The sequence below is a fragment of the Tupaia chinensis genome, unplaced genomic scaffold (assembly GCF_000334495.1).
Source record: "Tupaia chinensis unplaced genomic scaffold, TupChi_1.0 Scaffold000111_1, whole genome shotgun sequence".
NCBI lineage: Eukaryota > Metazoa > Chordata > Mammalia > Scandentia > Tupaiidae > Tupaia > Tupaia belangeri.
In genome coordinates this window covers 82,719-94,331 of record NW_006159575.1, presented here as the reverse complement: position 1 = coordinate 94,331, position 11,613 = coordinate 82,719, and the positions used below count along the sequence as shown (strand labels likewise).

Sequence of the window (11,613 nt, the reverse complement as noted above, 5' to 3'; positions counted from 1 at the left end):
GAAGTATCGCAGAAATATTTTCTCTGCTTATTATTGATGGTGAGAAATGTCTGGGTTAAAGCAGAGAAACATTTTCATGGTGCTGAGCAAAGGTGACTTCCTGTTTTGTTTTAGATGTTGTTTCCATCTCTTTTCAAAGAAGGCCGCGTTTTCTGACATTCTGCAATCCTTTGCTCAGTGATTTCCCCTTGAAAGGGTTAGTGCTGGGGCCCTGCAGGTCATTCCATTTACAATATGGTTGAAGACGGAGGGGGTGTAGGGAGAGGGCGGAGAAAGGGAGCTCATTAGTGGAAGAAGCTGACCAGGAGCAGATCTGTTTTCTATTTCCTAGTCTAGATTGAACTCATCTGGATAGAAAGGATGTACTTGTTATCATCGTCTTCATCGTCATCGTCATTACCTGTGTCGTACAGCTTTCCTACACACTTATTCCAAGTGTTAGGTCAAATTGTTGGTGAGAATAGTTAGATAATAAAAGTAATTTTGTTTCAGTGAGCAAACAGAAAAAAAATGTCCAAGTGTTTTAAAGCGGTTAGTTTGCATTCTTAAGCTTAAAAAACAAAATTCAGATTTTCTAATTCTCAGGGCAAAGAAAACACTACTAGGAAGGGGGAAATAAAACCTATTTCTTGCTTCTGGTGGCCTATTTGTAATGGCACATAGCATTCATAGCATTTTTTTTTTTTTTTTTTTTTTTTTTTTTTTTTTAATGAAGGGCAATCCCTCCGGCCCCCGTAGTTCCTGGAAATGCAGCCCTCTGGTCACTAACTCTTGAGAGTTAAGCTCCGGGGCTGCTCGCAGGGGTCTGTGCTTTCTGCGACTTGGGCATTTCAAGAGGCACTGCCTAAGCCTTTCTTCCTCGGGTCTGACTCTTCCCAGAGCCCATACTCGCAGAGGAACCGCTGCAGAATGCTTAAAGGACTTTTACCAGGGAGCGTGCGGGTGGGCTCCTCCGTGGGGAATCGGGGTGGGCCCTTTCGAGAGGGGCTGGCGGATCCTCTCTGGGGCCAAAGATGGGCTGCCCAGCGTGGGGGTGGGAAAGAGGTGCACGGCTCAAGCCCGCGCGTCTGTCTGGGGGCATCGCGTCCTCGCCGCTTGCCAAGGCTTCCCTCCTCGCCGCCTGCAGCCCACCGACCTTTTCTAGCTCCAACGCCCACTCCCTTCCTGGGAAGAGGCAGGCGTTGCAGCGCAGCGACTGCCCGGGGGCGGAGCTCCGTCTGCTCGAGGTAGGAAAGTGAAGAGCAGGGGGTCAGAGGCACAGAACTCCTGGCGAGGCTCCTCCCGCGCGGTCCTGCTCCTGCTGCGGTCGCCGCAGCCCTACAGGACTCGCAAACTTACTGTCTCCCTTTCCTTAGGAGTTTCCTTCTTTCTGGTTTCTCCTCCTGCCTCCCCACTTCCAATCCCGTCAACCTTATCACGTTAGACAGCTTATGCTGCTTTTAGCACTTTTCCTTTTCTTTTTTGGTGATTCAGGGGTCGTGACAGCCCGGAGCTCCCACCACTACAGCTGAATTCCACTTTTGTTTTCATTTCTCCCTCGCTTTCTCCTTATCTGATTGCGCTTCAAAGTCTGATGCTTCTGCCAGAAGGAGAGGAATAAATAGATGCTACTGTCCCCGAAGGCTTAGACGTCGGGAAAGGCAGTCCCGGGTAGGGGCGGCGGCTGGGCTCGGCGAAGCTCGTGGGACCCCATTGGGGGAATTTGATCCAAGAGCTGTGAGATTGCCGGGGGAGGAGAAGCTCCCAGATCATTGTGTCGGCTTCCAGGGGGGAGGAGGAGACAGCGGAGCCGGCGCTCGCGCTCACTGCACTGCTGCACCCTGCCCCATCCTGCCGGAATCATGGTCTCGGGCAGCGCGGGAGGGATGCTGCTGCTGGCCGCGGCGGCGCTCTGCCTGCTGCGGGTGCCGGGAGCCCGAGCTGCAGCCTGCGAGCCCGTCCCCATCCCCCTGTGCAAGTCCCTGCCCTGGAACATGACCAAGATGCCCAACCACCTGCACCACAGCACCCAGGCCAACGCCATCCTGGCCATCGAGCAGTTCGAAGGTCTTCTGGGCACCCACTGCAGCCCCGATCTGCTCTTCTTCCTCTGTGCCATGTACGCGCCCATCTGCACTATTGACTTCCAGCACGAGCCCATCAAGCCCTGCAAGTCTGTGTGCGAGCGGGCCCGGCAGGGCTGCGAGCCCATCCTCATCAAGTACCGCCACTCGTGGCCGGAGAGCCTGGCGTGCGAGGAGCTGCCGGTGTACGATCGGGGCGTGTGCATCTCTCCGGAGGCCATCGTGACCGCGGACGGAGCGGGTGAGTCTGACACTGCCGCCCTTCCCCGTCCTCTCGCTTCCTGGAGTCCTTGGAACTCAGTATTATTTATTTTTTTTAAGAATCATTTGTTTATTTCTGTTTATTATTATTTGTTATAGGGCACATGTGCTTACCAGAGAGCGCGCAAACCTCCAGGTTCTCAGTTTTACTAATTCTGTCCTTTCTCTTCAGATCATTTATCTTAATCTCTCCCTTAATCATTCCTCAAGCACTATTTCCCCCCCCTTTAATCTCGCCTCACTTCCCTTCCAAACCGATGAGCGAGTCCAGTAGGTGATCCGTGTTTCTGAAACCCTCCGTGGGTTCCATCCCCATCACGCACCCCAGCCTTCACTTTCTACCCCTCACATGTGAAAGTCGCCACGTTTTGTGCAGCGATGCTCTTCTCTTACTTTCATTTGTTCACAGTCATTGACTTTCTCGCCTGATTCTCCTGCACTCTCAGTCTTCGGGTTTCTGTATCTTTAGTGTGGTAGCTGCTTGTTAAGACGGTATAAAAACAAAACTGAAGCCCTATTTTCCTTCTAATGAAAAAGGCCAAGATGATTTCAGTAACCTTGCTCCAGCTCACAGATGTTGGTGGCATGTGTTTGCTCAAAATCCAATTTGAGCAATTACCTTCACCTTAAATTTCCCTTGCCTTTCAATGAGATAAATTGTTCTAACATTCCAGGTTGAAACAGCTGTGAAAAATGGCTATGCACTGCTAATGAGCTTCTGTGGCTTGCTTCAGTCCTCGGCCTGATGGGCTGAAATTACTGGGCTCTTTTCACATGTGCCTTGAAGTCATTTGGTAAATGGCATATTGATGAAAGGAGCTATATTTAAGCATGTTATCATACACTAGTGCGATGTTATTTTTAATCTTACTCCTTACCGCACTTCCATATTCTGCAAATAATTTCTCTATACCTTATTCTATATCTTTCTCTGTGTGTGCATCAACCATATATTCATTTCAGTCTTCTTCTACCATAAAACCCTATTGCAGTTCTGCCTTTAATGGAATCATTTACTGCTTGCTTTCTCACTAGAGTTTTGTCTAACTATGACATTCGTAACTCTTAGGTTCTCCCTAAACCTAGTTCACGATGGTCCATTTGATTCTAACTCAATATCACTTTTGCCAGCTGCTCCAAACTCCACATTTTACCCTTTGAATATTTTAAAAATAAAGCATTTTTTACTCTGCTCTTAGACATGGTGACTTGGTCACCTCCATCTCTCTTCATTTCTTCAGCATCAAATTTTCTTTTCTTGGAGCTGGCAGGTGGGGTGGTGGTGAAGGCACTGGACTCCCACATGTCTGACCATGGTTTGAGTCCCAGACCTGGTGGCTTGCTTTCCCACTTTCCCTCTCTCTCTCTGCCTCTCTCTGGTCAAATTAAATAATAATAATTAACAAAATAAAATAATTCTTAAAAAATGTCTTTCTCTGTCTCTCAACTTGCTCAGCCTAGGTTCAGGTCCCCAGCCCTTTTCTAGGTAATAATTCTTAGTTTTCAGGGAATTGATTCAGAAAAATTACTTTCTGTGCACATTGACTCATTTAACCTAAAGTGAGAGTTTGTATTTGTACAGACAGCTAAAAAAAAATTGAACGGAAAGATTTCAAGAACTTTTTGGTGGTCACCCCACTTGATTTGTTACTCTTTAAGAGTATATATTGTCTTCTTGATTTTAATGAAGAAATGAGAGCTGACTGTATAAAACCATCATAAAGAAGTGCATTTCTCATGAATCTTTGGGGTAAAAGGCCACCCTTGAGCCTTTGCTCACGTACCTCACAGGCTCTGCAGATTCTGGAAGAGCTCAGTGCTGTTGTTGCCCCTGTTTGAGAGGCACTTAGAATGCCGCACTCTTCTTAGACCAGGGGCTAGGGAAAAGGTGACAACGGCTCACACTGAAATGCATTCTTCCTCTTGGAGAACAAAAATGGCTCTTAAATCTTTTTCAGAGATGGACCTTGAATGAGTGAGGTTTGGCAAGGTTGACAACTCTCAAAACTCCACAGTCAATATAGACAGGAAGCAGTTTCATGAACAGTCCCTGAATTACCTCTCACCACGGACTAAAGTAGAACAATTGCCTCATTGAGGCACTGACATAGGACATGCATGGAAGCAATTTGTCAGTCCATGGGACCTGATTTCTGAGCTTCTCCAAGAAGCCATAGTGTTTGCTTTGCTGACAGCATCCTTGCTAGAAATATAAGTTGGGGTAGGCAGTAGTTGCAATTATATTTTAGTGATGGTCTCCTGCCTCCTCTAACTTTCAGTGTGAAGCAGAGGCTGGTGACAAGCTGGAGCTGAATCAGGAGGTAGCAATGGGGAGTGAAAGGGTGGATTCTAGCCTGAAGGGTCCCCTGGCTCCCAGGGCCAGCTTGCTGAAAATTACATTCCCAATGCTGGGTCAAACTATCAGACACCTGGAATTACTTAGGGACTACCATATGGGGCCAGTTTCATTTACAATGCAATGCACTCCTTGGTTCAGTGGGATATGATAGTTCACAAAGCACATTTTTCTTTTCTTTCTATTTTTTTTCCTCCTTCCTCCAGGTAAAACAGAGTCCCTGTGTCTTATGACTAGAATCTATCCAGCCAGATATTAAAATAAGGTCTCCCTGAATAAAATGAGACAATCTTTCACATTCCTTCAATGCCAAGAAGATTTTTAGATTTGAGTATTCACGGGGATCTGTTTGCTCATTATGACTCTGCAGACAAGCTTAGGGTACTTTACAAGGCAAAATCATATTAAAATGGAATAATGCTTTAAACTCCTTTTTGCTTTTAAAACAGTAAGGTCAAACACTCTTTAAAGAAGAACAGGGTACATCCTAACCATTATTAATAAATATTCATATTGTTTATTATTTTTCTTCTTTTAGGTTTTTGCTGTAGGTAGTGTGCACTCGCTGGATAGAGACGGAGAGAGAAAGTGAGAAATCACCCCCCCCAGGGGTGGTAGTCACACCACAGTCCCTTCTTCTCCATTCTCTTCCTGGAACTTTGGGCATGCATGCACATACACCCAGCATGATTTTTGAGCTGCCAGGTCTGGGATTCAAACCATGGTTGACCATGTGGGAGTCCAGCATCTTAACTACCATGCCATCTGCTGGCCCCATATTGTTTACAGTATTTACAATTGTTTCAGTTGGTTACAATTACAGTTGTTTACAATCGTTGTAGAGTGTGCTACATGCACAGGTGCTTTGTTTGAGAACTCAGTTCACTTCATCCGTCAGTCAGTTAATTAGGGCATTTAGTCAAATCTAATATTGCATGGTGAGTAGAAAGTATGGGCTTGGAGTCTGGCAGACCAAGTGTTGAATCATGACTCTTCTGCATGTCAACTGTTGCTATAGGAGAATTATATAATCTCTTTGACTCCAAGATTTTTTACCTATAATGAGAACAAACCGTCTGTGTCCCAAGAGCATGGTGAAGATGAAATTGAACAGCATAGGAAACACTGATTATAGTACCCGGCACATAAAAGCCCGGAATGAATTTCTGTTGCTGCTATTGTTGCCATTTTACTATTATTATCTCTGTTATAACAAACCCACTGATTTTTGTTGTTGTTTATTGAAACGGTTATGTTGGTAAATGCACATAGGGCCTAGAACTTTTCTCAATTCAGCTCTGGGAAACTTTGCGCTGGAACCTAACTAGGAAAGCAGGTATTCCTTCTGGAAACAAAGTTAACAGTCTAACCCAAATTAACTTTGACTTCAGACTCTAGAGCAAATCTTTCTGGAAGTGGCAGGAAAAAATAAGGCCAATGAATGAATGTTAATTATAAATAGTTTATTACAGAAACCCAGAAATCAAGCATTTGTGAAGCTTACCGTTTGATACTCAACTATTTCTATAACACCTACAGTTTGCCATGCCAAGGGCTCTATAATCACCCCTCAGTCATCGCTGGTTTCCATGGTAGTGCTAACTTGTCACCCCAGGTCTTGCTCAACACATTTCTGCAGGCCCTCTCTCGCCTGGCAGAGCTGTGCCAAGTTTTACATGCAGGAACTGCTGTTTAATCATTTCTCCACTCAGAGGAACAGGCAGCCTTTTCTTCAGCTTGGGTATACAAATATTTGAGGGGCCAAATACCAAGAAGGAAGCAGAATTATTTAGTGTGATAGGAGGAGGAAAATGGAATAGAAAGACGAAATGCACATTTTAGATTAGAACTAGAGAAAAAACATGATTCTAATGTGAACCTAAACATGATTCTATGTTTTTCTATGCAAAAATGCGTCATGACTTTTCCAACAACCCAATAGCTTCTTTTAGAGCTTACCTAATTATGAGTGGCAGTAGAGTCTTAATTAAGTCCCCAAGTCTTATTTTCATAATTCACACTTGATGTCATTTCCACCAAACTTACAAATAGCAAAATTGACTGTTATATTTGACTTTTCTCTTTCTACTTGGTGTCTAGATAGAGAAGATCAAGTCACCATCTAGAAATTTAGTTTTAAATAATTAAGAATTGGGTATATTTCTGCAATTTAAAGAAAAATCACAACGTTAAAGTTACAGGCATACTAGATGTACTGCTAGTTTTACATGTTGAACAAGTCACTTGACATACACATTACAGTTTGTGAAGAACAAAAGAAATATTCGTGTGATGTACTTGACAAATGGTAAAGCACAGAATAAACATTGAACAAGGGGCTGGAAGGTGCTGTGGTGGTTAAGGTGCTGGCCTCCCACATAATCATCCATGATTCAAGTCTCGGCCTGGTGGCTTGCCTTTTTACTTTCCCTCTATTTCTTTGTCTTACTCTGGTCAAATTAAAGTAATAGTAATAATGATAAATAAGTAGGTGGCATGGTGATTAAGGTGCTGGACATTCCCACATTCCCACGGTTCAAGTCCCAGACCTGGTGGCTTTCCTTCTCTCTCTCTCCTCTTTGTATCTCTCTCTGGTCAAATTAAAATAAATGAATGAATAAATAAAATGAAATTTAAAAATAATTCTTAACAAAGATAAATAAGATTAAATTCAATAAATAATTCTTTAAAAAATAAACATTTAATAAAAATAACAACATCAAAATTGGGGAGAGGACATGTCAGGGATACTGGCAGCGACATAATGAAAGCTTAACACCCATGTTCTAGGCACTGACCTTTATGCATGTTAATGTAATTTTCTTGACAACTTCATGGTAGGTGCTATTGCCACTTGCAGAAGAGGAAGTCAGAGTAAACTGAGATTCTAAGTGATCATCCCCAATTAATATTACTGTGAGAAAAAGATGAAAAAGAGAGCCCATTCTACACTACACTTTCTTACTAAAAAATGTGATTCTAACTGTACAGAGAATCCATGTCTTTTGCCTATCAGATTGCAATTAAAAAAAGTTTTTCTTTCTTTTAAGTTGTGCTTTGAAAACCCATTTATATATGGCTTAAGAGGATAAAAGGTGGCCCTGGAAAATGGATTCCAGGAGATAAGAGACTACCGTTTCACTAAGCTTTTGACACAGCAGAGGACATACATTCCAGTCTCATGTCTAACCCAAACCCCTTGGTCTCAGCATGCCCCTGAGTGAACTCACCATTTCCTCACCCTCATACACAAAGAAATTCCTTTCTAAAAGAGGTCCCCAACCTGTTTGGCACCAGGGATTGTTTTCATGGAAAACAATTTTTCCACAGACAAGGGCACTGGGGGAGGGGGATTGTGGGCCATGGTTTTGGGACGATTCAGGTGCATACCATTTATTATTATTACATTGTAATAGATAATGAAATAGGAATCAGCAGTTGGCATAATGGCTATGTCGCTGGACTCCCATGTAGTCAACTGTGGTTTGAGTCCTGGGCCTGGTGACTTAAACTCATGCTGGATTCATGTGCGTGCATGCCCAAGATCCTGAGAGGAGAATGGAGAAGGGATTGCAGCGTGGCCATCCTCCCAGGGAGTGATTTCTTGCTTTCTGTCTCTCTCTGTCTTTCTGATGAGCGCACGCGCCCTATAGCAAAAACCTCTTCAAATATATATATATATAAAATGAAATAATAATTATACAACTCACCATGATGCAGAATCAGTGGGACCCCCGAGTTTGTTTTTCTGCAACTAGACGGTCCCATCTGGAAGCTTCTATGAGAATCAAATGCTGCTGCTGATCGGAGAGGAGTAGCTCGGGCAGTAATGAGCACGATGGGGAGCAGCTGTAAATACAGATGAGGCTTAGCTCACTCACCCGGTGCTCACCTCCAGCTGTGCAGCCTCATACCTAACAGGTGGGAAACTGGTGGCCCCAGAGGCTTTATAGTATATTCTGTATCTTTGCGAGCCACTGCACAACCCATTGTCCAGGCCTGGGAGTCAGCCTTGATTCTACTTTTTCTTTATTCCCCACATTCAATACATAAGTATCAAGTGCTACTGGGTCTGCTCTGAATCAAACTGCCCTCCATCTCCAGAGCCACATTCTTAGGTTGGGCCTCACTGCTTTGCATAAGGGGATACTCTTACTTTCCGTGTTCCCCTCCATAGTCCAACAGCAGGATTTTCTTGAAATACAAATCTGTTGCTTAAGTTTTTTGGTCTTTCCCTCTATCCTTCACGATCTTACCTTTTCCTATTGCTCTTCATTTCTCTCTGCTCACTTTGCCCTTTAATTTAGCCACACTGGGAGACTTTCAATTTCCTCCATGAGAACTGGGGTTTCTCACCCTGGTACATCCACAGTTCTATTCCCTACATGGCAAACCTTCCCTACATCATTTAAATTCCTTCTTTTAATAATATCTACTGAGACCAGCAGATGTTGTAATGGTTATGTTACTGGACTCCTACGTAGTCAACCATGGCAGCTTAAAACTCATACTGGCGTGTGTGCCTATGTGCCCACAATCGTGAGAAGAGACTAGAAGAGAAGGGATTGTGGTGTGGCCATACCTCTTGGAGGGGTGATTTCTTGCATTCTCTGTCTCTCTGGTGAGTACATGTACCCTATAGCAAATCTCTCTCTCTTTTTTTAAAAAAATCAATTTTTCAATTTTTTTTTTTTTTTTGGCGTTATGGTATATGTACTCTCCAGAGAGACAGAGGCAATGAGAGAAAAAGTGAGAAATCATCCCCCAGTGTGGAAGACCATGCCAAAATCCCTTCTTCTCTATTCTCCTCCTGGTATCTTCAGCACTCATGCACATGTGTCTGGCATGCTTTTCAAGCCACTGGATCCAGGATTCAAACTGCAGTTGTCCATGTGGGAGTCCAGTGACATAACCACTATTCCCTCCACTGGCTCCAATAACTACTATTTTAATTTAGGATATTTTGTTTGCAGAATTACTAAATTTAACATCTTGAAAACAAATTTTAAAAAATTATGATCAGAACATTTGTGTTTTCTTTCTTCTATGAGGGGACTTCAAAAAGATTTTTTAGAAAAATGTAATTAAATTGCAAATTTATTTTGATGCAAAAAAATTTTAAAAGCCATATATAGGATTTCATAATATGTAATTTCCACGAACTTTTTGAAGACCACCCCCCCTCATAATTTAAAAAGTTGACTTGTGAGTGTTTTTAAAAGAGGAGAAACATTTTCATTTGTATAAGAATGAAAGAAGGAATGTACTCTCCTTGGCTTAATTGTTTCAAAGGGTTTTTCTTTTTTCCAAGAGTATAGTTTTATTTTTCATTTTTATTTCAGCCTTTGACCACTAAACATTTTAAATTTGGACCAATATAATTTCTTCATTTATAAGGAGATTATCTTTGTATAAACTGTATACATTTTATCACATGATTACTTTTCAGGAATAGAAACACATTTTTTCTTTCTTTCTTTCTTTCTTTCTTTCTTTCTTTCTTTCTTTCTTTCTTTCTTTCTTTCTTTTAAGAGGCTTTTGCCATAGGGCGTATGCGCTTGCTGGGGAGAGAGAGACAGAGACAGAGATAGTGAGAAGGAAAGTGAGAAATCATCCCTGGGAGGATGGCCACACCATAGTCCCTTCTCCATTCTCCTCCCAGGATCTTAAGCACACATGTACACACGTCTGGTCAAGCCTTTGGGTCCGGAACTCAAACTACAGTTGGCCATGTGGGAGTCCAGTGACATAAACATTGCGCCATCTGCTGGCCCCACCATTGGCATATTACTATAATACTTGAATACCTATATTATAAATAAAGTATTTGAATAGAATAAAAGTCATGAAATTAATAGTTTATGCCCAAGTGGAACAAAATGTTTAGAATTACTTTTGTTGGTTATTTTTTTGTTGGTTGCTGTCTTTTTGAATAGCATTTTCTTTCTTTTTAAATTTTTAACATTTTGCCACAGGGTGCAAGATTTGCCAGAGAGAGACAAAGGGAGGAAAACAAAAAAGTGTCTGTCATGGGGAATGGTCATGCTGGAATCCCTTCTCCTCCAGTTTTCGTACCTTTCAGGCTTTTGGGCATGCACAGGTGCCCATGTTTTAGAAACTGCTGGGTCTAGGACTTGAACAATGTGATGGGCCATGTGCAGTCCAGCTCCCTTATCCACTAGCCACAGGGTGGCTTACTGTGGATATAGCTTTTTATTTTTTATTTACTCATTTTCTTTTTTGCTATAGGGCATGTGCGTTCACTAGTGAAAGACAGAAAGGGAAAGTGAGAAATTCAGCCATGCCTCAGTTTCTTCTCCTCCAGTCTCCTCTTGGCATTTTGGGCATGTTCCTGTATGTGCTCAGTGTGATTTTCAAGCCACCTGGTTTGGGACTTGAATTGCACAGTAGGCCACATGGGATCTAGTGCTTAATCTCCATGCCCCTTGCTGGTCCTTGATATATAGCTTTTTAAATACCAGATGATGGTTACTAAACCTGGAACAGTATCAGTAATTTATTCATTGTCATTGTGGGTGTTACTGTCCTAAAACAATATTAAACCCTCTTTCTTTAATTTAGTGTCGATATTATCTATGAAGAGAAAGGACAGAAAAAGCATGCTATTTTCTGCTTGGATAAATAGAGGTATAAACTCTTTAAGCATAAAGTGTTAATGCAAATATAAAACTCTTGTATAACGGTACAGAATTGGACTGTCAATAGAGTGCATAGGGAGGTACGGCATCTCTCAGCTTGGTCCTCTGTCAGGGCACCCAGTGCTATTCGTTAGAGGCGCTTTCTTAATGAGAACACAGAAGACCTTTATAATAACCATCTTCTAGGATTATCGCATCAAGAAAAGAATCAATGGCAATTTCTATGGCACTATCTAACTGCAATAGGGCCCTTGGACAGTAGTTCTCCTTCCTG

The 11,613-nt window shown here is 42.6% G+C and overlaps 1 protein-coding gene across 1 annotated transcript in view; it reads left to right on the top strand.

Annotated features, from left to right (window-relative positions):
- Nucleotides 1-1,214: 1,214 nt before the first annotated feature.
- FRZB (frizzled related protein) overlaps nt 1,215-11,613 on the top strand; it is a 36,163-nt gene continuing 25,764 nt past the window's right edge. The window contains exon 1 of the mRNA XM_006143834.3: nt 1,215-2,304. Within this exon, the coding sequence (XP_006143896.1) occupies nt 1,842-2,304 (463 nt within the window). The 5' untranslated portion in view covers nt 1,215-1,841. The remainder of the gene's footprint in view (nt 2,305-11,613) is intronic.